This window comes from Fopius arisanus, unplaced genomic scaffold, assembly GCF_000806365.1.
Source record: "Fopius arisanus strain USDA-PBARC FA_bdor unplaced genomic scaffold, ASM80636v1 scaffold00003, whole genome shotgun sequence".
Lineage (NCBI taxonomy): Eukaryota > Metazoa > Arthropoda > Insecta > Hymenoptera > Braconidae > Fopius > Fopius arisanus.
The window spans coordinates 154,424-180,210 of record NW_011887742.1 but is presented as its reverse complement, the minus strand read 5'-3'; the positions used below and the strand labels follow the sequence as shown (position 1 = coordinate 180,210).

Here is a 25,787-nt window from a genome sequence, read left to right as displayed (position 1 = left end):
CTCACGGGTTTACGTGGTTTCTTTTTCTTTATTCCTCCCCTCCCTATTTTTCATTCCTTTTGGTTTTATTTCTTCTTTTACTTTTGCCTGCATACATGCGGCTGAGGTAGAGGGATAGATTCTATCCATCTGAATATATCCCTGTGAGCATTTTCTTTGGGAATCCAGGGAGGGGAAAGATTTTCAGTGGTACGTGGAGCAATACGAGGAGACGGTGGGTGGATTGGAGGATATAAATATGGCAAGTGACTACCCACGCAAGAAAACGTCGCACGCGGGCTTCCACATGCCGTTGACGATGCTTTTTCACCAGTTTCAGTTTCATGAAAAAAATCTCGTTGAGCACATTCGCCTGGAATTTCATGGATTTATTCCAGTGTAGAATTCATTAATTTAAAATAAAAAATGGAAAATATTGTGCATATTATGGGGTGAAAATTCATGAACCACTTGTGACATTCCTCGTAATATTTGCCAGATATTCTGGGCCACTGTGTACATCTGAGAGTCAACAATTTCGGGTTAGAATTCGGCGAGTCTATGGTGTAGAAATCCTAAGGGAGCTTGTTATTCATTCATTCCCAGAGGTGGAAATTATTAAAACCACAGGCAGTTATGGATCTAACTGATATTGACGGTGATGCTGAACAACCCTCAAAGTGTATTGCATTCCTTCGTATGACCTGGAAATTCTGTAAATGCATATTCTCACATGTGACACTCGTGTCTACCGTTGTTGCATACTGTGTACTCGGTGCATATGCATTCGAGAAGATTGAGGCGGGACATGAAAAAGATGTACGGTGATTAAACATTTATGGAAAAGTCACAGAAAAAAAAATCAAACATCATACATTTTACAGTTTCAGAGAGTAGTCACTCATTATTTTTAGGGATTCACTCTGAAGAATCCGAGAATCAGGGAAACATTCCTGATTTTTTTAATTTATCTATTTTTTCCAATAAATTTCAAGTTTTCTTTTCCTGAATTTAATTTATTGATATTTTTTCTTATTTTAAAATACTGTTGTACTTTTAATTGAGAAGTAATAATTGATAATTAATGTATTTGATTCCAGAAAGCCGAAGAAAAGAAAAGTGAATCATCAAATTGTTTTTTTTTATGGAATTAATATGAAAACTAAGTTAAATGAATTGCTCATTTATTATGATAATCAATTTGAAACAATTCCCCTTCATTTCGCGTTGAAATTAAGATCGATATCTTCTAGGAATTTTCCAACTTTTCTCTCCGGCTTTCAGTGACAAATCCGCTAATTTTTCCCTAATGTATGTCAATACCCAGAATCCGGAAAAGTTAGAGATTAATCCGTGGGATTAAAAACTTTTCCCAGTGTTGGGAGTTAATTGATGAGAGGCTGAACGAGATGAGCCAGATGAAAAACTCCCACTCCTCATTCATTTCTTCACTCCAACCCACCCCATCATTTTCCATAATAATTACCAATTTTCAAGTACCAAAAACCACATCATCCCATCCAACAACTTAATTCCCCCGAACCCCAGGGAGACCAATAATCACCCCAATTTCTGTCCAGGTAAAAATAAGTATTAAAAATCTCCGGGTGAACATAACCGAGCGATTATGGGACTGGACACTAAAGTCAGAAGCCCTCTACGAGTCCTCATGGAAGAACAAAACAATTCTGGTCCTCCAAGTGAGTTTGTCCCCCGAAAAAAAAAAAAAAAAATCATTTACAAACATTTGTCTTCCGCTCTATCCCCCGAACAAGTCGTACTCTCTAAAAATCTGACGAAAAAAAAAAAATAAATCAGGATTTCGAGAAAGAATTGCTGACGAAGATGAAGAAAGAGGGCTGGGATGGAAATGAATCCACAGAGAGCCTTCAATGGACATTCGCTGGAGCGCTGTTCTACTCCATAATTGTCATCACCACAATAGGTCTCCCCTCCACGTATAAATTTTACCTCTCTAATCCATCCAGTACTCGAGAATAATCACTTTTCACGATATTCCCCGAGTTGTCAGATATTACCTCATAATTTTTTATCCCTCAGGCTACGGTCACATAGCACCAAAGACACCGAAAGGGAAGATCGTGACAATCTTTTACGCCATACTAGGAATACCACTGATGCTACTGTGTCTATCGAATATCGGTGACATCATGGCATCGAGCTTCAGGTAAATCTCCCCCGATGCTCCACAAAGCACACATGGTCCCCCATTCGCTGTACACATATATCTATTTTTTTTTATATTTATTTTCAATTTTTTTATGCCCACTCATCCGTTCAACATTTGTCGACTTTGTGAGAGTAAAAGCACCATGACGGGTATTACTCTTGGATGAATGGCTCGTATTTAAACCCCCTACCTATCTACTTTTTTTTTCCCCCTTTTTTCTTTTCCTTTTTTACGTTTTTTGCTTTCTTTATCCAATGGATTACTCGACAGGTTCCTTTACTGGAAGGTATGCTGTTATATCTGTGTAAGGCCACCGAAACCAAGGCGAGCACGAAGTGGAACATTGTCGAGGGGCTACAGTGTTCGACAAGGATCAGGGTAAATATGCCTCGGATGTACATTCAAAATACATAGGTATTCAGTGCTGTGGATTTTTCAATTGTTTCAAGTTGAGATACTTGGAATCTGCCAATGGGCCTTTTTCGGCACTCATATCTGTGCAAGATTATTATGATTATTACGAGAATTTATTGAATCCAGTCGAAGAAATCAGTGATTTTCGATTTTTTACAGCGAAACGCAAATTGAGAGTCCTGATATGTTTGATGAAATTTATTTTTTGTTATTTCTTATTTTAAATTCAATATCGAAATCATTCGTATTCAATGCGATTTTTATAATTGCCTTGAAACCCAAGATAAATTGAAAAATAAAAACGAAATGAAATTTCACTTTGAATTTCTTCAGTTAGAGCCTGTGTTTTAATAAAAATCTTTGTTGTCTTCAGGGCCTGCAAAAAAATGGAAATAATAATTCTCACAGGTTTTTTTTCAATTGCCACCTATCGATGTAGTATTTACTATTAATTAAATTTATTAAAACGGAATTCATTGTTGTACATAAATATTGATAATTTTTTTTATAAAAAAAACTGTGAATTTATAATGGAATTTGAATCTCCCCGACAATGGTAATATTTCCAATCAAGTGCTGTGACCTATTAATGACCGAATAATTGATGATTATGAAACATAGAATTTATGAAATGATAATAGTTGATTAATTCATGAGGCGCTGTGATGAAATTTGAAATGGATACTTAATTTAACTTTCCCATTGGATCTGAAGCCGAGGTGGTTGGAACCGAGGGGCGTCTCTTCGTCGATCAATCAGAACGAGTCAACGATCAGCTGATTCAGCACTAGGTCTATCAGACAGTATGACACGCTCGACGGATAATGATTATCGGGGATATCAATTGTCCCGGCGTTTCGAGGGCGATGGTAATTCGAATGAGTCAAAATCGTACGGTCAACGCTCAACACTGCCTAAAACAGCATCACCGAGAAATCTCAATGTAACTGGTACATCGAGATATCCTTATGATTATCGTTGCGCATCAGTAACACCGAGAATTGGGAGTAGATCTGGAAGACTGACTGGCGGTGCTATTGCTGGAACGACACAGTCGTTGGATAGACGACTGCTCGTTGGTTCGAGTGATGTAGATAGGACTCCAGTTCTTTTCAACAAGTATGCTATTGACGAGCCAGAGTTCAACGAGAGTCGAATGACACGGAACAAAAGAGGTACTTGGACGAATTGGTACTGGGTAAAAAATAAAGGTAATGCTGTGGAGGGAGAGACATTTCAGATAGGGGAATTGTTTTAACAGACTTGCTGGATGACTTTGAATCAACCAAGCGAAACTCGAGGAGGTCTGATAGAGCTACCACTGATTATGCAACATTACCGAGATCATCTGGCTCGGGTTTACCTAGGAGAGCACGTTCCGTTCATCCAGGTGCATTAGGACAAGAGCCCGGTGTCTACCTTGAAATGGCAAAACCCCGAAAAATACCACCGCTCAATAACAGAAGACCCAGGAGTAATCTAGGATACATACGTAAGCGAAATTCTCTATTGACTTTTTCACCCCATCCCCCCTCCCCCTTGCCCCTTCATACCTCTTTTACTCTATCGTATGCTGCACTCCGTTATCCGACATTTTTAGAATATTTTCCATCGCGAGGAAAATGTGATTGACATCATTGTCAATTCTCTAGTCATTTCTGGGAAATGAGAGGAAAACTGGAGTATTGATTGTGAAATTTTCTCCTCGTCGGAGAAGAACTCGTGGAGAATACGTTTCCGTGGGGAAAAAAATATGGGAAAATTGCACTCCACTGTTGTAAATTGAGAGAATAATCGCACGTGACACAAAAGTTACTCGATAAATGGGAGATTGCAATTGCTTATCACGATAGGATATGATATTAATCCCGTATAATTTTTTCTTCCATTTTTCTCTTTGTTCGCTATTTTTCTTTTCGTAGTGTATCAAAATGTGAAGATAGATCTTGAATTATTGAGTATTATTTTAATATTTAAAAACATTCATATTAAAAGTTTCCGGAAAAAAAAGAAAGTAAGAAAAATTGTTTCCTAGTTTGTTTAATACAGTGGGAATGCAATGGAATGGATTTAATTCATTTTGACTGCATTGAAAAAAGGGGAAAAAAGGAAAATAACTTGATAAATATGAGAGAAGATTTAAAATATGAGAAATTAAATAAAAAAATGCGAAAATTGATAAAATATAAAGAATATTTGAAATGGCAAAATGACAAAATCTATCCGCATTACCAGATTTCCGAGAATTATAAATTCGATTTGAAATAAGTTCTAGAGAGTCATCAGCATTTTACTCCCATAGTTTTTGCAATAAACATACAAAGGAGTATCCGAAGTGATAACGATCTAGGGAAAGAAATATCCTCTAGAATTTGTTATGATAATGAGTATACCGGGTCGATCGGGAGATTTTTATACCCAATATTTAAATTATCCCCGAATGATGTTATCACATCGCTGACGAGAATGTTGACGCAGTTATCGAGAGTCTTTCATATTTTTATGCAATTTCCGTAGCTCGACCCCAGAGACGAGAGGCACCATCCCCTCGCATAATGTCACCAATGGGTTTTGCTGTACACCGTCAGATATACGTCGATGACATTGAATTCGACGATTATTCCGCAACTGTCGAGGATCAAGCGATAAAACCGGTGCCAATTTGGCTCTGTGTCTTTTTGGTTGTGAGCTACATCCTGGCTGGTGCTGTCTTGTTTATGAGCTGGGAGCACTGGGAATTTCTCGATTCCGCGTACTTCTGCTTCATCACTCTCACCACCATAGGCAAGTTATTCAACCGCACTCCATCCTGCATATCTATCTTTGCACTGTTGAAAATTTTTCACTTGAATTTTCTCCCTGCTCCTCCAAATCCATAAATCCCATTATATCGATGTTTCACTGAAGTTTCAACGAATTTATCCTATTGAGAATTGACAATCCCCGGAAAAAATCAATGGGCTGGTCTTTTTATTTTATTTGTACAACCCTCGGGCAACACTTTAGTCGCAGGGACATTATTTTGTAGTGGGTTGTTTATAGGACCGGGAAAAATGTCAAAAACCCAGGGGTATGCATCTGATAAATTAAATCGCCTATTTCAGTGGTATATGTAACTATGTGCGTCTGCGCATCATGTCGGTGATTTATTTATCGGAAATCGAATCTTCTTATCAATCAACCGTTCATTTCGGGTATTTTCGTCGCGTACGTGATACTAAAATATTGAGAAATATAAAATATATGAGAATTTTAAAAAAATCTAATTTTAAAATTACCCTAGTCTAGAGCCAGAACTTGAATTTCAATGGGAAAATTAATTGTTTCAAAATTTCAAAATATTTTCATTAGCCAATGGTTGATTTGATTTTACGTATTTTTGCCTCGTGAAAAATAATAAAACCCTGAAACGGGAAAAAAACTTTAGAAGGAAAAGAAATGTTTCATTGTCATCCCATGGGCCTCATCTTACAGTTTCCCGGGCAGCAAGTGATTCTTCCTTGATAAACTAGTCTTGAAGATAATAAACAAAAAAAACCTTGGAAACATAAAAAATATGGAAAAAAAAAATCTAGCCCGATGGACCTCTGGTCAGGATTATTATGACAGGCTATTGACTTTTTTCCAAAGTGGAATTTTTCCATTAATCAACCATTCAAATAATTAATCAAGTGAATGCAATACACAATTCAATTGATAATTTGATTGAATGTTGGGTGAAACACGAGCCTGCATGATTTTTCCCCTGAAATCAAACTGAACGACACCCTCCAGAAAACTAAAACTCAGCTGGCACCGAAATTCCAATATTTTTTCAACAGTTGCCCTCTCGCCAGTTCCATCAAAGCTTAATTACTTTCCTCCATCCAATTCAATTTTTTTACCTCGCCCTACACCAGGTTTCGGTGACTTTGTGCCAGCCCACAAACTACCCAACTACCCAGCCCACATGGGAATAGCATTGTGCTCCCTGTATCTCCTATTCGGTATTGCCCTGCTCGCCATGAGTTTCAATTTGGTCCAGGAGGAAGTAATAACTAACGTCAAGACTGTTGCTAAGAGGCTTGGTATAATAAAGGACAAGGAGAACGAGGATGATGAAGAAGATCCAGATGACGAGAATGTTGACATTGAGGAAAGTTATGAGGATGGCAATTATGAATGTGAATACCATGTTTATCCTCCCACCGTGAGGGGACGTCAGTGTTACGTTGATGAGGTGGATCAGGGTCACGATTATGAGACAGCCTAAAACTCCTCACTATTGGGGACTCAGATAAATAAACATTCGTAATTTTCATCTCGAATAATCTCTGTATTACGAAAAATCATCATCCCTTATACTCCACTTGACAAAAAAATTCTCCTCAGTCAAGTTGACAGTTCGGACTTACTTAAGTTGGACCTGTCATGTCAAGTGCATGTTGGCACGACATTGACGCGTGTTAAAACATAAAATAAAAATTAAATCATGCCAAAAGAGCGACTTGAGTCAAGTCGTTATCAATTCTGAAACGAGAACTTCGGCGTGAGTCATTCAGAATTTGAGCTTGACTCAAGTTTTTTTCTGTTTGCTTGACCAGAAAGGTTTGCAACCGGTATTTTATTGACGGGTGTCTTTCACCAACCGGAATTCCCACCAGAAAATTGACTTAAATAAAGTTCTCATTGATCCAGTGAAACGAGAAGAGTTTTGGCGGAAATGACTCGGTTTTTTCGCTTGACTCAAGTCAATCTCTCAGCTTATTTTAACCCAAAGTTGATCGGGGACATTTCTTCAAAATAAATCGCTCTTCAACTCATACAACGATCGACTCACTTGACTCGAATCAATTGTAATATGAACAATAACCAGATGTTTTTTTAAAATATATCTGAATCCAGCGAAGTGGTCCCCCACTCCAGTTCCATTCACCTCTTCCGAATAATTTTTCTGTTATTTCACCACCAATACCACGACAACCATCTCCAACTGGCCGTGTTAACTCTGTCTCTTGTCTCGTCTCTGGGCCGTTGCTTGTAATTTTAGAAATGCTCTATTTTCGAGTTAGTGTGCCGTCGGACAGAGTCGGCATAGTGTCAGGACAAAGACAGCAAGAACTATTCATTTTTAAACATATAACGAATAACTCGTGGCTTTTGGTTATTCGGGGGGGGATATACCGTCTCTAGTGGATAAGTTGATCTTGGGTGGAAGGAAGGCAACACTTTGTTCCGGGTGATTTTATCAATTGGTTCTTCCCCGTTGTTATCCCCTCGGCTAGAGTCTCGTAAACGTCTTCCCCTGCGGCCTATGGGGCTTCCTCTTTTATTGGAGGCGGTGAATCCTCCCTGGCCGGAGCCTCCACTGGGTCACCTTTTTTTCCCCTTTTGATCTACACCTTTTTTTATCATCGATAAACCAATCCCCAGGTGATTTTTTTCTCTCACTCTGTCTCCCGAGGAAGATCGAGGGCGTCGAGCAGTCCTGATTCTTCCTTGCCAGGGGGATTTATCCGTTGGATTGCTCTTTTATTGTCACTGTGCGTCGATCGTGATCGAGTTCACGCGCTGATTTCCCTTTTTCAAGTGGAAATTGAGGGAATTTTCCTCTGTCGACTTGGTTTGGATTATTGGATGGTCTCTCTTCTCTCCTGATAAATTGATGAGGCGCACTCGGTGGCACTAGAGAGATGAGGGGAATCCTGAGGTTTTTGAATTTTTTGGGGTAAGAAATGGAAGAATCCAGAGGATGGATCCAAGCACCTACGGGCTCAGTACGTGGACGAGTGCTGGATGGCCATGAGCCATGGAGTAATCGTGGCGCTTCGATAAAACGACGTGGTACTAGGAGAGAGTGGAGGGACAGAAGAAGAAGAAAAAGGCGAAAACCATTTGGTGAAAAAGTTGCTGACTGGTTACGGGCATTTCTTGCTTTTTTATTCAGTAACGTTGGGATTGTTTGCTTAGTGATTGGTTACACGGTGGCTGGTGCCTTCATTTTTGAATTTATCGAGGGTACGAATAGCCGGAGAATTGGCACTGGCCATTTGATACCCACCAGGAGAAATGACACCGCTGCTCTGTTGTGGAATTTAACTTATAAGGTAAATTTAACGACAATTGTTGTTTGTTTAATTATGTTTAACATCCACCGGAGAGAAGTTTGAGGAGTTTTTAAATTAATCTCCCCCAATCACGGGGAAATTTAAAATGAGATTCCGTTTAATCGAGCAAATAGTGTTATTTATAGAAGGTTTTTTTTTATTTTGCTGGGTTGAAAGTTTAATTGAAAGTTACTGGAATATTTTATTTTCTTTGATGAAAGTCTGCCTGAGGCCATCATCGATAGAGGTCAATAGATATTACCGATGTGGATTGAGTGAAGTGAATTTATAAAGCATAAAAATTTGAGAAAAAAAAATGAATTCCCCCATTGGAGGTATGGATAAAAAATTCCAGATAACCACTAATTCACCCCTCCATCAGGGTACAAATCCGAAACGATAAATTCACGTCTCCCCCGTCTCCAGAGAATTTTTCCAGAAATATCTGAATGCTAATTCGGGTATAAATTCAACCAATATTCCCCGGAATACTCTAGCACATACCATTTGCGGTGAATTTATAACCGCTTATTTGGTATAGTATATCTGTTTTTATTCCAGGAGAATATATTCTCGGAGACAATATGGAAGAGGAAGGTCGATAAGATACTGGTGAATTATCAGAAAACTGTAATTGACGCTGTGAGGAGTGGATGGGATGGTACAGAGTCGGAAAATCGAAAGTGGAGCTTTGCTGGGTCATTTCTATACTCGTTAACTGTCATCACGACCATTGGTGAGTTAAATAATAACCCATCGTATATCAATTCCACTCTTACCCCGTACTTTCACGTACCGTTAATCATAATGTTGAATTACTAATCCCCAAAGGATACGGTAATATGTGCCCAAAGACAATGTCAGGAAAGGTGATTACCATTGGCTATGCTATTGCTGGTATGCCCCTGTTTCTACTCTACCTCAGTAACATCGGCGACATACTTGCTAGAAGTTTCAAGTGGACGTATGCACGCTGCTGTTTGTGCAGGTACTCTATTCGCATTTATTTTATTTATTTTCATTTCTCGTATTGTATCCGTGACAGAACACAGGGAAATGGAAACTTCACTCGTACAAGGAAAAAAGTATAAAATTTCAGGGGCTCTTGACTGTTAATTTTCACGAGAGTGACACTCAATCCAATGTAGGGGCAATAATCGTGAATTTTTTTATTTCATTGGAATTTCTGCACAGAATTACTGAATTACACCATTCAAATGTGCACTGTTAAAAATTATATGTACTTGGAATTTTTAGATGGAAAACTTGAAATTTTTTATAATTCCGATGTGACGAATTATTTAATTTATTGGATATTCTGGTAATTATAGTTTCACGTTCTTATAACACGGAAAAAACGTAAACATGTTGGAAATTTAAACAGTAATTGCCCGGAACTCTATCTATTGGGAATTCCTGAAGGAATATACCAGAGTAAAAATAGAACAATGTTAATTTATGGTCTATTAAGTTGGATGGCTTTTAACGCATTTGGATGTGTAAGCTATTTTTTTCTTATCTATTTTTTCTGCTTATCTAACCATAAATGGAGAAAAATAGACGTACGACTGTAGAAATTTGTGAGTCATTAAGTGATATCAATCTGATCCGCAGTTGATCGGAAAAAAAAACATGAAAAAAGAGAAAATCTCGGCAATAAGTCCTTAACTTGAACAACCCATAAATTCAAATTCAATTCAGACGCATTTAATTAAAAAATCAAATGACTGAAATTATGACTGCAATTGCAAGTAATTTTTAACAGTACATATGAATATTTTTGGTGTCAACGAACCTGCCGAGACAGAGTAGACCTACTTTCTTTAAAATTTGTATGGAAAATATTAGTTCTGATAATACCTGACGTGATGCATCTGCTTCATGTTTCCGAACGTAATTCTCATGGTAATTTTTGTGAAATGGCTTTTCCGTGTGGTATGGCTCGTTGAGATTCTCATTTTCGTGCGTGTTTTTACCAGATGCAGAAAGAGGCCAAGGGTACCCCGTGATCCATCGAATGCTGAACCATACAAGAACACTTGGCAGGTCCATTCAAATTTTATCCATTTTTGCAATATCCCAGTGCAATTGAGACAATTCAAGTATTTTTGATTATCGAATTAGTCAATTGAGTGGCATTTGGAAAATGTAAAAGAAAAATGAACATTAGCGTCATTCAAACTAAATCTTTAATCTTTCAACTCTCAAAAGCAATTAATTAAGATTAGCATAAATAAAATTAACTCGATTAATTAAAATCACGTAAACAATATCATTTAACCGTTTTGATTTCCTGCAAATAATTCTTGCAGTGGAATTATAATTATTCATGAATTATTAACAAACATTATGAAAGAAAAATAAATTAACAATGCATTAACTTGCGGAATTTGTATTAAATGAATTTTTTCAAAATATTTCTCAAGTTGAGAAATTTTTTATGAAAAAATGGTTGAAAATTTCGTGAATATTGCACCCTCAACTCTGCCGAATGAACCAATTTCAGATGGTCAGAATGCAATCCGGACGAGTAGACACGGTGAGCCTAGATGGTGAAATTGAGTCCATGTCAAAGACAACGAGCACCGACGAGGAGAACGAGGAGGACAGCGAGGATGAGGACGACGAGAGCGATCGTTACGATCCCCAACGCATTACAGTACCATTGACCCTTTGTCTCGGTATAATGGTCGGGTAAGTTTCCAACACTTGTCCATCCCAGATAAAAAGACAACAATGAGAGTTAAACAAACTTGTCAGTCATCTAAACTCCCTCTCCAGATAAATAAATAAATAAAAACTTCTGACTGTACATTTGTGGAAAAGCCCCCAGCTGAGAAGTTTTCCCGCGCAAAATAAAAAGTAGATTAAAAAAAAAAACAAAAATCCACGAAACAATTTGTGACAGGTACATCTGCGGTGGAGCCCTGTTATTTTCTGAATGGGAGGACTGGGGCTTTTTAGACGGCTCCTACTTTTGTTTCATCTCCCTCTCGACAATTGGCTTTGGTGATATTGTCCCAGGTGACAAGATATACTCCGGCCAAGGGATCGAGCTGTCCTTCATATTTTGCTCAATGTATCTCATGCTAGGTAATAAAACAAAATACAATCCGTCAGACTGAAAAACATCCATAAACCATATTATCAAATCTGTCAAGCACTTGATGCGCCAGATAGTCATGAAGAAGAATGAGCAGTAAAAGTGATAGAGCAAAAAATCATTGACTCTCACGTATTCCTCTTCTCTCTCTCTCTCTCCCTCTCTTTTTTTTTCACCAGGCATGGCTCTGATAGCGATGTGCTTCAACCTGATGCAGGAAGAAGTGATGGCTAAAATGCGATCGTTCACGCGAACAGTGAAGCACGTACTCAGATGCGACAGATAGGATAACGTTTTCCACTCCTCCCTTGCACACACACACACATGTATATCCACTAAAAATGGTAAAGAGAAGGGGATGGGGATGAGGAGGCGATGAAAAAAACTACAGAAAAAGGAAGCCACCTCTCGTGCAGTCATCTTGGTGTGGATGAGCAAGTGGTAGAGGACAAGTACAAGATTAAAACGTCTGGTCTACCTACGTTGTATGACGTGTGTATATCTCCCACTGGCTTTTTTTACTCCACAACCTGCCACAATTCAACGAGATTCAGGTACATATGAAGCCATGTGATGCATCCACTCGTACACCCCCTAACCAGCTCTATCGTTCCACTTTTCTATTATCCTGAATATGGCACTCTACAACCACCAAAAATCCATTTGCACGAGTACGTAACAGGTTTGGCACTGCACTGAGAGATAAAATTTCGTTTGACAGACAAGATTTACTTGATACTAGATGACATTCTCTTCTCTATTTTTTTAAACTGTTAAATCTTGTAATCAATGTTTTTATTCTCACACTCGAGGAATAAATTTATTCATCACCAAGGGACCCTCCATAGAATCGAATTTATTGGGAGGAATTCTTGCTTCCATTCCAACCATTCCAACCATTAAACAATTTTATTGTCAAATAATGTCTATTGATCTTGTAAATATGTAGTTCAGGTTCACCAAACCATTCTGGATATTGTGTAATGGAGTGGGTGGATTTCCGTCACCTGGTTAAGGATCTGGGTACCCTTTTAGAGGGAAACAATTAGTTTGGGAGAGATGGATATTAATACACCTCTCTGTGTTATCCAGGGCGAAGACGAGGACGTGGCGGTGTTGTCGACCCCAAAGACAACACATGTTGGTACATTTAGAGACAATGGACACACAGAAAGATGGGTTTCAAATAGTTCTGAACACAACGCGTGATTTATCCGCCGTTACCCTCCTGTAGTAGTTCAAATTATTGAATATAATATCATTCACTCGTCGTGTCAACATCGATAATTATTGTTTTTGGTGAACCTAAACCACACATTTTTTGTTATTAGTGTGAGAATGAAATTATTTATTAGATTTTACAATTTTTTAAATTGATAAGACTATATTTTCTTGTACCAAGAAAGTTTCTTTTGTCAAAAGTAGTTAATTCTCTTAGCTGCTGAGAGAATTGAATGACCGCCCTCGATTTATTCGATCAATAATTTCATTCGACAACAACATACGATAAATAACGAGCGATAAAATAGTAACAGAGTACTCAGTGAAAAAGGAATCTTTATTTAGAGGAGAAAAAAAAAACCCTTGTCTCTAGGAACTCGTGGTTGTAGAATCTAACGACCGGAAATCCTTGAAACAAGTGACTATTTCACTTATTTCATGGATTTTCTGCTTAAAATAAAATAAAAGAAAACAGCTTTACCAATGACTTCTAGACCAGATGAGCGAAAATTTCCTTATCCCGAGGAAAATCTTTTTTCATTCACGCATATCAATGTAAAGTTGACATTTTTCTCATTTTTCGGTTCAAAATAGTTTTCATCGGCTATAAATGTGCCCATGCTCATTCACATGCCGTCAGCTTTAATATCTCAACTTCTCATTACTTGATAACTAGTTCTTTCCATTAATGAGGAGAGTTAAAAATAAAAAAAGGAAAATTGCAGAGTGAATACTTAAACTGCAAGTTAACGAACAATTTTTCAACTTCTATCTGTCCTTTTTAATGGAATAAAATAAAGATTTCTTGGATAACATCTCAAAGCATTAAAATTCAATAAAAATACGTTACAACTAATATCTTAACACTTTATTGCAATGCTGGCAATCGCGAGAATTGGTACAATGAAAATAGTATTGATCCTCTGGTCGTTCTGCAACCATCTGTGAACCTGAAACGGATTTAACGTATAAAGAAAATCACTGAAATGTTTAAACTACCAAATAATAACTTTAAAACTCGCGAGATACTTCAATATTGTTCTCTCGCAAAATAAGATACTCAAGTTGTAATTCGTTCTGCCGTATCCTCTCCATGTAATCTAAAAAATGATAATTACCATGATTAATATAAATATGCATGCTTCACCTTCGAAATTCTGACATCCAATTCAAAAATCGTATCATCACATGATAACACGCATTCCTATATAAATTCACCCCCAATTATATTTTCATCTCATCTAGACAGAGGAGTGTAATTAACTTATGATAACCAACTCTCGCTCTAAAAGAAAAAATAAAAGAAAAATAGAGACACGTAGAGATCACCCCAGTGATGGAAAAATCCATATAGAATACCAAAGAAAAACATCTGGCATTGGCCATAATCCAATCATCCCTCTTCCTCCATCCTCACCCCCTAGCGAATACAATATGTAGCGTATCGATGATAATTTCCTGATATGACATACACAACAACCGGATATCATAGATCCACAATTCTGGCACATCCTCCAGTCCATTCGTCCCCTACTACCCTTTCCCCATCATCTCACCATCCAGTTCTTCATCATTGAAATCCAATTCAGCCCTCCCAACCCTGGCAAACGCAATCTCTAAACTCAAAATCCACTACTTGCACATTTCACCGGTGCATGAAACTGTCCCCACAGCATTGGCAAACCTCCAATCCATTTGTACAAACCTATCAAGCCAGTATGCGAGAACTATACTCTCTCCACTCTCGTTATCGATGATCATATCAGGCAACAAAACCCACCGAGCCCCCTTGTATACCTGTTTAAATGGATAATGCAGTCCTCCTACTCTCCATTCCTCTTCATCAAGTTTTGTATCCCTCATCGCAACCAATTCAACCCCCGGTGTGCATTTACAGGTATAATGTACACTAGTGGTGGTGCCCCAAAGAGCAACAGTCGTCATTGGAGAAACGGGACCAACCCAAACCCCCTAATGGGGGAGAGGGGGTCTGGAGGGGAATTCATTCACTTCATCTCTCTCATCCTCATCAATATCTCATACCAACGCTCATTTCTTCCCCCTACCCCCTTAATTTTTCTCACACTACTCCCCATGCCATTCCCTCTTTCTTCATTTTCTCAAACCCACAGAATTTACCTCCCTCTCTCACCCTCTCACTCTCTCACTCCCTCACTCCCTCACTCCCTCACTCCTTCACGCTCATGCGTCCTGGTGCATCGCCATTCCCTCTCCAACCCACCACCCATTACCACCCACCATTACCAGTTTTCCCTTCTTTCCCTCTGTCCTATATACACCTTCGTCCATCGTGCGATTCTGCGCGCGAATTTCATCACTGGAGGATACCGAGTCTGTGGTTGAGACATAGATCATCTTTGATCATCGATATTTCAAAATTTACTGAGTGAATATCGAAAAATTTTATTCCGTTCTCAAGGTATCCTCAGGGGCTTCCCAATGAGACCTAACTCGTCCCACCCGTATCATCGAGTCCGGAGATATAAAGCCGTAAACGGGACTAATTTCTAGTAGATAGAGAGAACAAGGCTTGAACTGTTCATCTTCAGTGGTGAATAATTCGGCACTGCCAGAGATGAATTTGACAATTTTTTTTTTATTTTCCGGGTATTTTTGTGAGCTTTGAAATGAGACCTGATTGATTCAGGGTGTATGACTTAATCGTGGAATATCGGGGGCACAGAGGAGATCTGATGATCCCTGCACCCACAGCCTCCACCACCGTCATCCCCTTCTACCACGACGGCCACGACGCTGACTATACCCTTTTGATACCAATACACTGACAGGGGAAATGGAAAAGCGCCGCGCGCGCACATTCACACACAAATGCCATAACGTTATGAACCTTGCTCAATGTTAGGGATACTAGTGCAAAAGCGTTCCTCAACGCTGACTAGTACCGTGTTGAATTTCCCCGCGTGAGGGTGTGTTTCCCGCGCTTCACTCCAATTATCCACTGTTTTGCACAATTTTTCACTCTCGTCCGGTGAAATTCAAGTTGCCACCCCCCATCCCACCCTCACCCCAACCCGACTATTTCAATTTACTTTCATTGAGTTCTTCACGATGAAGTACCCACCAGTGACGACTCCCCAGTTCCCAATTTTCCAAATTTAAATTTAATCTTCACCCCCTCAAGTTAAAAACTTCAATTGAGACCTCATGATCGTCTTTTTTCCGTACATAAAACTAAAAAAATGGGGTGAAAACAGTTGGATGTCTAGAAATATATCATTTCTTTTAGTTTTATTTTGCCCGGAGAGCGATGAGCGACGAGCGATGAATATCAACGAATAAATCCGTACGTATTTCTGATTGAATATATTCACAGAGGTGATGGATCATGTTTTTCCGATTCACCCCATAACGTCCGGTACGAGCGTTAAATTCGTCAATAATTACGAGTAATTAAGTGACCGCGTAATCACCACTTAATCCGCAGGACTCGTGGAGATATGGTACATCGGTGAGAGAGGATGGCTGGTACGGGGGGATTTGTAAAGTCTATTGGACAGGGATGATGAAACGGTTGCTCATTTATATGGTCTCTGGGCTGTTACGTGGTTTAGGCATGCGAATAGACTGTGATAATCTTCAAGGGGTTGGCTTTAGCCCGAAGGCCAAATTCCGGGGAGTTGTTAAGTGCCACTTTCTCCTCTTTTTTCTCATACCCGTGTATTTTCTCACTCCTCATTTTCTTTCCCCGGCTCTTTTTTATCAGCTTTTTTTTTTTGCCAGTGATGAATGTGGCCAAAGGCGCCAACAGCATTTGCCCTTCGGATTTCTCTCAACTTTCATTTATTTATCCTCCATCTCACGACATCTGACCCGTCGGTTCTCCTCCAATTTCTCCAACATCTTCCCACCCTCTCTCCCTTCTACCCCTCATCACCACTCTCCATTCCAATTTTATCCTCTTCTTTTCTTCAACTCTCTGTCGTTTTTATTTCATTACTTTAACCATTTTTTTTTTCCTCTTTCTATTCCGCGTCATCTCGGTATTGGAAAATTGAGTGAGTGGAATGGAGACGTGTAGAAGACACTTCGCCTCGTTCTCCGCAAGCCTCAGCACAGCTTTCTCCACCACCCACTCTTCCACCACTTTGGTGTTGTCACCTTGGGTGCATCATCCCTCTGTCTCTCGCCATTTCACTGTAGTTTTCTCTGGTATAACCCGTTGGGGCTATCGATTGCACCAAACCAACGGTGTAAGGTACCACTGTGCCGTCTGACGCCAACCGTGACTCACCTCCTAGCCCACTTGTATTGCGAATAAATATACCCTGACTCCTTGACTCTCTTATTTTTTTATCCTTTTTTTTTTACCACATCCCGTTGATTCACCATCTCACTTGCACTCGGTACTCTGTACGCCGCAGCCACTTACCCATTGTACACCACTCGAGATAGGCTCTCACTCCCCTATTTTCTCTTCTTTTCATTTTCTTGAAAATAACTAATGTCCCACCCCGTATTTCACTTCAATATAATCAGACCCCAATACTATCTACCCACTATCTATTGCTTTTATCAGCGGGTGGTCCACTGATTCCATCGCTTTTTCAACATTCGTTTGATTTCACATCAGCAAAAATACCCGTTCATATTTTTATTTATTCAGATTTCCGGTTTGACGATGTCCAATTGCTTTGGGCTATTTCTTCCAGTTGAAGCTTCAGAACTTCCGATGGAACTCCATTTTTCAATGGTATTGTTTAAACTTTACGAGTTTTGAGGATGATTATTCGTTGCGGGGCGGTCGGAGACGGTTCTTTAATGGTAGGGAAATTCAACAGACCAGGGAACGTTTTCGTGGTGAAAAATATCCGGTGGAAAGTCGGAAAATTTAACGCGATTGACATCGATTCCTCATTTTTCAGCCATTAGAGACCGCTGAAAAATTCAAAATGAAATTTCAAAACTTACCAACAAAATTCCTGACTATTTACTTCCGCCTCCATTAAAAACAATTAACTTTATTATACTCTAAAATCCCCATAAAATTAATCCCTCCACCCACTAAAATTTCTCCAAATAAAAAAAGCCCACAATTAATCAATAAACCGGTAATATTTAAACAAAATCTCCTCCGTAAAACATATAAAAATGATTTGTCTGCTTAAAAAAGCCCGCAGTAGTGGCAAAAAATAAATCTGAAAAAAGAAAAAATAAATGTCTGTTTGTTGTAATTAGAGATTGTCTACATGGAATCACCGCCTGGAATCACGTCAAATTCCTCAATTAAATTAATTTTATCATCATCATGTCATCGGCGATACACCAGTGCTCATTACCCTGCCAATCACAGACACCAACGATTGAGAATCATGCCCGCCGGATGACCATTCCACTGGCATTAAACACATTAATCTGATCAAAATATTCATGGAACAATGCAAATAAGCAACAGTGATTACTATCACAGAGGAACAAGATCCTCGATGGATCGACGGACGAATCAGCTGACTGGTGTATCATCGACAGTTACAAGTGTCACTGGGACCAATACAACAAATTGTAGCAAGGATAATTCCACCTTTAGGATATCGACAACTGTTAAAGCATCGGAATTGTGGTGTTGCTGTTGCAATTGTGCTAATGCTAGAAATGCCAAAGCACCTGGCTTCCTGGCCTGTCTCGGTGTTTGTGTACTTGTTTTCGGATATACACTGCTCGGTGCATTCGCTTTTATGGCACTGGAAGGGGGATTCAAATCGGTAATTCCCCCTGTATTTTTATTTATCTGTCTTTTCATTCCTGCCAATGGGAAAATAAAGAGATAGTGCGGATAACGACGGAACTCGGGCTCTTGCTACTCTTGAAATTTAAACTGGGGTAGGAGTGATTATTAGTCTCTCTGTGAAAATTGTTCGAGCAATTAAAGGAGAACCTCTTCATCACGAATGACAGAATTCTGGAAACATTTGGAATTGTTAGTTAAAGGGTATGCGAGAGCATTTGTGGATGAATTCTACATTATTTACACGTCTTTGATGGTGAATTTAAACTCTACCGGAATTGTGAAAATTATAATTCAATATTTGTTGCTGAGGGCCAAGTTTTACAGTTTGTTCTCTTCACTTTGGTTGCCCAGCAAGTGGTCGTTTTATAACTCACCAGTTTTATTTGAATTTCGTTAATATTTATAGGGGCGAATAATTTCAAGTGCTCTACGGAATTTTCATTTTTACACATTATCAAAGAGAAATTCGTAAATTGTAAGACATTTTTCGAGCACCGGAGCTCTGACAAGTGGACGAACATTCATTCACGAAAATGTGCTCATTTAAATTTTTCAAGAACGAATAAAATGATATAGAGCAAGCAGAAAGAATGCGAAATTATAATGAAGTGAATTATATATTCCGTGTGTGTGGTGGGAGAAATATTTTTCCACCAAACGAGGGGATTAATTTACTCCTACCCCAAAACGATTTAGTTTACAAATTTTCCAACTCCATTAAGAAATTGTTATTCTGAATCAAATCAGTGAATCTTGCTGGATCAGATCGGACAGGATCATGTCGAAAATTGACTCATTCCGTGTCGAATTGGTGGCATCAATCAAGTGTAGCTCAGAGAGATGCAAATTAATACCATTTAACTGATTCAAGTCAAACCTTCGGATCAATTCAGCTCCAGTTTCCCTCGATCCAATTCCATTTGTTGGTTCGATTTACCTCGCTTATTGACTCGATTCCAGTTTAGTTTTTTTCCTAGAAAAGATAGAGTTCCAATACAAATTACTCTATTTAACGAGTTATTACCGATATCTTCTCAATTTATCATTATTTGTTTTATCATTATTTGAATTCTAATCAATATCTACATTTTTGGGAATTTTCGCAAAAGATCTCTGAGAATGTAGGAATTTTATGCCATGGCGATGAAAATTTCAATGAATAGTCAATTCTTCGATGATCCTAACTTCTCAAGTATTTCTTTTCGAAATAAATCTTTTCACTTAATATGAATACTGAAATCTTGAATGAAATGAAAAATCACCGAGCGTGCTGGCATTTTGTAAGCGCATAAGAGGATAAATTAAAAAGTTCTGACTTTAATTTCGAATCCCCCCGAAAAAAAGGGATAGTAATGGCTCAATGGAATGAGAAATTTAGCCGGAAGGTCTCCATTATCGCAGTCCGTCTAATCCTCGCAAACTCAATTATCCTCCATGAAATCAATCGCAAGAAATCACGTCGTAGACGACTATCTCTTTATCCCCGGGCATGAGAAAAAAAAAACTAGCTCTAATTACACTGGTCCGAAATAGTTGCACATGTGTTATCCCTGACAGGATCCACCGACAGATCTAGTCCGTCTGGCCTCATCCCCCTCAAAATCATCAAAACCATCGCTAAATACAGCTGGCGACGAAACAAATGGTGGCATTGTGCAAAATCCAGACGATGAAGACTCTTCAGCCCGTGAATTACGGGCTTACACGGTCGAGAGGCTGTGGAGTATCACCGAGGATCTGAATGTGCTCTACAAAGAAAACTGGACGAGGCTTGCTGAGCGAGAGATTCTTGATTTTCAGGAGAAAATGGCACGAACAATCAGTCGTGATAAATCAAAATACTCGATGTACGGTGGTCCTGTTCATAGGAACCCTCGGGGTCATGACAGACGTAATTTAATAGTCGACAGACGCTGGACATTTGGCAGCAGTTTACTCTACTCTTTGACCCTCATCACGACCATTGGTATTTGATCAACAATCCATTAGCCAGCGCTATTTAAATACCATCAACGAAATTAACCAATTTGTTCTGATTAGGTTACGGTAGCACTGCACCACGTACTGTTTGGGGACGTGTTATCACGATCGTCTATGCACTAGCTGGTATTCCACTCATGCTCGTTTATCTCAGCACAGTTGGTGATGTTTTTGCCAGAACATTTCGGGCTTTTTATGGACGCATGTGCCACAGGAGCAGCTGCCGAAAGACAAGGGCAAAGGGAAAATTTCTTGTTTCACCACCTGCTATGCCTGGAATTATTGAGAAGAGCTATCATAGGTATGATAATCACATTGATACTGCTAAGTTGACGCCGGCATTTTACTCCAAGGAGGCAAACTGCGATGAACTTGGAGTTAGGGCTGGTGCTGCTATTCTACTCGATCGTGAGGCACTCGAGGGCAATATTTATCTTCATCCTGGTGGATCCAGCACTGGCCTTCAGGTATTTCATTTCATTTTCGTAAAGCCTTTCCATTCAAATATTTCGTACACTTTTTTTTACTTCGATATTTAGTCCGGGTTTTTTTATTCGTTGGGAAATTATTAAATTTTCGACATGGCTATTCAACTTTTTAATGCTTTTTTACGTGGAAGGGATTTTTATTGCATTTTTATGGTTTTTATTGGGGGTTCTGTCTGTAGAGAAAAAGGGGTCAGTTTTTACGGACTGATAAATAATTTTTGACAATTCGCAAATGTACGATTCTATGAGTGGGCAGTCATCACGCACAGGATTTTTTTCGCTTGTTTTTAGAGATACAATTCCGCGTAATCAGAGATATAATTAATAGTGGGGAATATTATTACGTGGTTTTAAAAAAAAAATTTGTGTTGAATTTCACGTAATTTTTTACTTGAATTTAGGAATATTTTTCTGTTTTTATGGTGGCTGCATTTTTAATTGAGCGGTAGCTGGGGTAAATAATTAATCCATTTAATCAAATTTATAATGAAAAATGAATTAGACTAATTACTAATTCTCATTTCGATGAAAAAAATCCTGAAATTTCGGATTTTTATCTTGATTTTTTAGTTAGGAAGTCTCTAATTCGTAGAATAATGAGAACAAATCCTGAAAAAAAATGAGGATCAATATCTGTGAAACAAAAGTACGATACTAAAAATAAAATTTTTTTTTCAGTAGCTTTTGATCAATCAATTACATTTCGCCCACATGTGAGGATATTTAGAAATAGGTATTTGAATGAGAACGTTTGTACCCCAGCAATTAAAATTTAATGGTCAGCCCAATATAATGTTACATTTCCACCCAGGGTTTCAGGTGGAAGAATTTTTTTTTTAATTGTTTTTAACGAGGCAGTTACCATTGGACACAGCGTTGCAGAATTCATGTTTTTGTTCGCTTATTTATTCGTTAGTTTTTCATTCCGTTGAAAAATAATCAACTCTCGAGTCTGCCGATCAAACTTTTTAATGCAATTTTACGCGGTGATAAATATTTTATTTCGATTAATTGAAATTGTGAGGAATGCTATCCAATTACATGTTTCCCGTTTTGTTAAATCCCGAACAGGCGGACAAATATTGACTGGGCTCATCCCACAATACCATTCCATGAATCCCAGATGTTTATTCTTACCTGAGAATTAAGAATAATTATTTTCAGCAATTAAAATTTAATGATCCATTGACTGTATAAACCCCATTCAATTATATACCCACAAGTTTTGATTCTCATCGAATCGTTAATGGACGAGTGAAATGTGAAAAGATATGGGTAGCGATGTGGATTAATGGATCATTAAAGTTAGATAGCAAATCCAATAATTTTTTATTCTCTATCAATTCTTTCGATTTGTTACCAGGAAGGGAACGTGGAAAAACGTCATCTCCATCCGTCCTCCCAGATGTCCTTAATGCCTTCGACAGTGGGCTACGGCACTGATACAATTTGTGTCGTTAGGATACCAATAAGTCTCTGTTTATTGATAATTATTGTGTACGTGTGCGCGGGTGCATTGGTATTCAATCGCCTAGAAGGATGGAGTCTTCTGGAGAGCAGTTACTTCTGCTTTACGAGCTTGGGTACCATTGGCTTTGGTGATCTAGTGCCGATGGGAAGAAATGCTACGACCAGATTGCTCGAGGAGCTCAGCCTGTGCGCCTGCTCTGTGTATATTTTATTTGGAATGGGTCTAATTGCCATGTGCTTCAATTTAATGCAGGAAGAGGTTGTTAGGGTTGTCAGAGTGTTTGGAAGGACCTGTGGAAGTGCTGGAATCGCTGCTAATTCCATTGGAGCTAATGGTAACGTATTTCATCGGTCATTTACGTATTTTTTATTTTATTTTCAACGAAATCTGTTGCTAATTCTCGCGAGAATTTAACATTTGCAATCTTCTGGAGGCCTTTAGCCAATTATTCGCATTTTTTATAGGAATTGAAGGGACATTGAAATTATTTACCACTTTGCAACAAAATTAATATGCGCAATGAAAAAAAGTTTATGTTTTCATTAGTGCAGAATGAAGATCATAAGGTGAGCGTTTTTGGTAATGAAATTGAGTGGGTAGGCGAGTTATTGACTCAGTTTCCAATAAATCACTAAATCTAATGACTTTGAAAGGAAAAAATTCGATTAAACATATTGTTCAATGAAGAATCAAATTGAGAATGTCGGAATTTTGAATAAATCGGTGAAGCATTCATTGATAAATAATTCGTTGAAGAATGAGAGTAAAAAAATGTCATGAAAATTTGGTAAACCAGTGGGCCAAAGCAAATTCTTCCTCCAATTTTGGGTGAAATTCCCCTGGCTTCCCAACAAAGCCATTTATATTTTTCAATTTCGTCACACGAAAATCTCTGATATCAAATGTTTGGCGCAATCTCTGTTGCATCTGATGCAAACAAATTTTGTTTGACTGAGAAAAATACAGAGATCATAAAAAAATAAACGAGTACGAGTAGCAGATATTTACCGATATCGGACTAATATTCAATTTCATTGTACATTATCTCCCGAATTTTATTACTCCAATATAATTCGTAATATTTCGTGTGGGAAATTTCAAGAGCGATGGGATAAAAGTTATCCCCGAACATGGCAAACTCCAATGACAAATTCAACCCGTTAAAAATTATAGAATTCGCTCGCACAGACTCCACGAACTCCCCCCAAGCATTGAAAATCTCCATTCTCTCGTTCGTAAACTTGCTCCATTATATTCCCCAAGACTTACTCGATATAATGGAGGTATATAAGCGCTTTAACTGCTTCATTCTATCGAGAGAAATTTTATTTTTAATGTTTTCCCATTTATCATCTCAAAAATTCTCTCATTCTTCATAATCTAATAAGATTTTCCCCACCCATCACCATACAAAAGCCAGTGTAACACGTGAAAAAATTTGTCACTCAGTTTTTCACTCCCCCCTTTTTCATTAATTCTCAAGGAATCTTGAGAGTGAGCGAGAAAATTTCTTATAGAAAATTACGTGATAATTAAATTCTCTGCACTCCTCCGGTATTAAAACATTCCATTTGCCCATTTCTATCAACTCATTCTCGGGAAAGAAAACAAAACTCGCTAAAAAAAGAAGTTGCTGAAATAATCAACAACAGGACAATTTGTCCTGAAAAAAAAATCATGAGAATTCCGTGAGTACTCGTCAGTCAATGCGAAACACAACTCAATTCTAATCAAATTCCATTAAATTCTATACTGCATCATTTCCTCAACCTTCACCCAACAAAAACGACTCGATCGAGCTCATTCACCCATCCCCCAGTTCAATTTCCCATGAAGAATCCTAAAAAAAAGGAAAAGAAGAAAAAACAGGGAAAGCCTTGGAAAGATAAAAATAGACGATAAACCGGTCCGATAAAAGAAAAACGTTTTGATATTTTTCCCAGGTCTCAAATCGGATTTATGTGAAGATGGAAGTATCACTGGCATTACGGATAACTGTCATGATCACGAGGATGACGGCATGGCGATGTCAATGGTATCAGCCTCCTGACAGCAGCCAGCCAGGAGCTCTGTCGACGACAGTGATCTCCTGGTGAAACATCGTACAGCTAGTATCAATAAATATTCATCACCAGGTCGTCACTCACTGCCACGTAAAAAAGTGACGATTAATACCCGTGATACATACCAGGGCGGTCAATATTCTCCCAATTTACAATTACAACGTGGTGGTTCACAATTAAGTCGCAATGGTCTGTCACAAGTGCAGATCCAGCACAGACATCAGCACAGCCATTGTCACGGAAAGGAGGACAGTAGTTTTGAGTATTTTGTGCCAAGGAGTGTCAGTGATTTTAATTTAACTGGTGATGTGCAGGACATAGCTGTCACACCTCAATCTGTTTTGAAGAATTACAGTACTATTACCTCAACCCAATCCCAAACTAATACACCAATTATTTGTGCACAGAGTGCTAATACCAGGCAGGATAATTGTGGAACTATTGGGACCAGAAGTCGTGAGAAAATGGTTACGTTCGAGGATGAGGGCTGTCCAGGCTCAACGCCAACCAGAAAAATTCACGTACCTAATTTAGATAATGTTTTTATGTGACCCATGTACACCAAGATACACTGAAATTATTGATATTGTTTGGGGTAATTTTCTAATGGTGCCAGGAGATAACTTTTTTTTGCGTGCCAATTGGAAATTGTTGGATTTGTCGAGAGATTAGAATTTCATGTGGAAAAAATCCGTGTTTGACATTCGGAAAATATTAGAGGGAGGAGGAGGGTGTTTTTTTGGGTTGAATAAAAAAATTCGAATTCATCAATTCTTTGATTTGTGCGAAAAGAATTGTTTGTGCATATTCATGTGAAATTTCGGATTAATTTCTGGGGAGAATGAAAAGATGGAATTTTTTTTCGCTCTTTTTTCTACCCGTGTCTATTGAAAACTCGGGAATTCCGAATATTTCGATGTGATCGTGCGGTGATCTATAGATTCATTCGAAAAAAAATTCCGCCCTATCAATCTCTTTGTTGCCAACTAAACACTGATTTTAAAATATTAAATGGAAATTTCGT

The 25,787-nt window shown here is 38.4% G+C and overlaps 3 protein-coding genes across 6 annotated transcripts; all 3 read left to right on the top strand.

Annotated features, from left to right (window-relative positions):
* The first annotated feature begins 385 nt into the window (after nt 1-385).
* On the top strand, nt 386-6,894 carry LOC105268290 (uncharacterized). 2 transcript variants are annotated; one of them, XM_011307735.1, is made up of 9 exons: nt 386-798; nt 1,560-1,679; nt 1,798-1,924; nt 2,041-2,167; nt 2,441-2,548; nt 3,299-3,759; nt 3,846-4,076; nt 5,102-5,368; nt 6,484-6,894. In XM_011307735.1, the coding sequence occupies exons 1-9, from the start codon at nt 616-618 to the stop codon at nt 6,834-6,836; spliced, it is 1,977 nt and encodes a 658-aa protein (XP_011306037.1). In that variant the 5' UTR covers nt 386-615; the 3' UTR covers nt 6,837-6,894. The 2 variants fall into 2 exon arrangements, with proteins under 2 accessions (XP_011306037.1, XP_011306044.1); XM_011307742.1 differs by lacking the exon at nt 1,798-1,924 and having other exon boundaries at nt 733-798.
* An 831-nt stretch (nt 6,895-7,725) lies between these two features.
* LOC105268240 (TWiK family of potassium channels protein 18-like) lies at nt 7,726-12,061 on the top strand. Of its 2 annotated transcripts, XM_011307624.1 has the most exons (7): nt 7,726-8,670; nt 9,232-9,406; nt 9,502-9,658; nt 10,650-10,716; nt 11,177-11,364; nt 11,579-11,763; nt 11,991-12,061. In XM_011307624.1, exons 1-7 carry the CDS (start codon nt 8,299-8,301, stop codon nt 12,005-12,007), a joined length of 1,161 nt encoding a protein of 386 aa, XP_011305926.1. In that variant the 5' UTR covers nt 7,726-8,298; the 3' UTR covers nt 12,008-12,061. The 2 variants fall into 2 exon arrangements, with proteins under 2 accessions (XP_011305926.1, XP_011305916.1); XM_011307614.1 differs by having other exon boundaries at nt 11,579-12,043.
* Nucleotides 12,062-12,065: 4 nt separating this feature from the next.
* On the top strand, nt 12,066-24,761 carry LOC105268250 (uncharacterized). 2 transcript variants are annotated; one of them, XM_011307644.1, is made up of 6 exons: nt 12,066-12,327; nt 18,212-18,735; nt 20,319-20,727; nt 20,802-21,208; nt 22,593-23,034; nt 24,644-24,761. In XM_011307644.1, the coding sequence occupies exons 2-6, from the start codon at nt 18,412-18,414 to the stop codon at nt 24,748-24,750; spliced, it is 1,689 nt and encodes a 562-aa protein (XP_011305946.1). In that variant the 5' UTR covers nt 12,066-12,327; nt 18,212-18,411; the 3' UTR covers nt 24,751-24,761. The 2 variants fall into 2 exon arrangements, with proteins under 2 accessions (XP_011305946.1, XP_011305938.1); XM_011307636.1 differs by lacking the exon at nt 12,066-12,327 and adding an exon at nt 15,949-16,319.
* Nucleotides 24,762-25,787: the final 1,026 nt, after the last annotated feature.

What these genes read in the sequence shown, in the direction of transcription:
- LOC105268290 (XM_011307735.1), top strand. Translation starts at nt 616, where the DNA reads ATGGATCTAACTGATATTGACGGTGATGCTGAACAACCCTCAAAGTGT. An exon ending in AGGCGGGACATGAAAAAGAT is followed by an intron (nt 799 to 1,559) that starts GTACGGTGATTA and finishes ATTTCTGTCCAG; the next exon opens with GTAAAAATAAGTATTAAAAA. An exon ending in GAGTAATCTAGGATACATAC is followed by an intron (nt 4,077 to 5,101) that starts GTAAGCGAAATT and finishes CAATTTCCGTAG; the next exon opens with CTCGACCCCAGAGACGAGAG.
- LOC105268240 (XM_011307614.1), top strand. Translation starts at nt 8,299, where the DNA reads ATGGAAGAATCCAGAGGATGGATCCAAGCACCTACGGGCTCAGTACGT. An exon ending in TGTGGAATTTAACTTATAAG is followed by an intron (nt 8,671 to 9,231) that starts GTAAATTTAACG and finishes TTTTTATTCCAG; the next exon opens with GAGAATATATTCTCGGAGAC. An exon ending in AACTGTCATCACGACCATTG is followed by an intron (nt 9,407 to 9,501) that starts GTGAGTTAAATA and finishes TAATCCCCAAAG; the next exon opens with GATACGGTAATATGTGCCCA.
- LOC105268250 (XM_011307644.1), top strand. Translation starts at nt 18,412, where the DNA reads ATGCAAATAAGCAACAGTGATTACTATCACAGAGGAACAAGATCCTCG. An exon ending in GACCCTCATCACGACCATTG is followed by an intron (nt 20,728 to 20,801) that starts GTATTTGATCAA and finishes TGTTCTGATTAG; the next exon opens with GTTACGGTAGCACTGCACCA. An exon ending in TAATTCCATTGGAGCTAATG is followed by an intron (nt 23,035 to 24,643) that starts GTAACGTATTTC and finishes TATTTTTCCCAG; the next exon opens with GTCTCAAATCGGATTTATGT.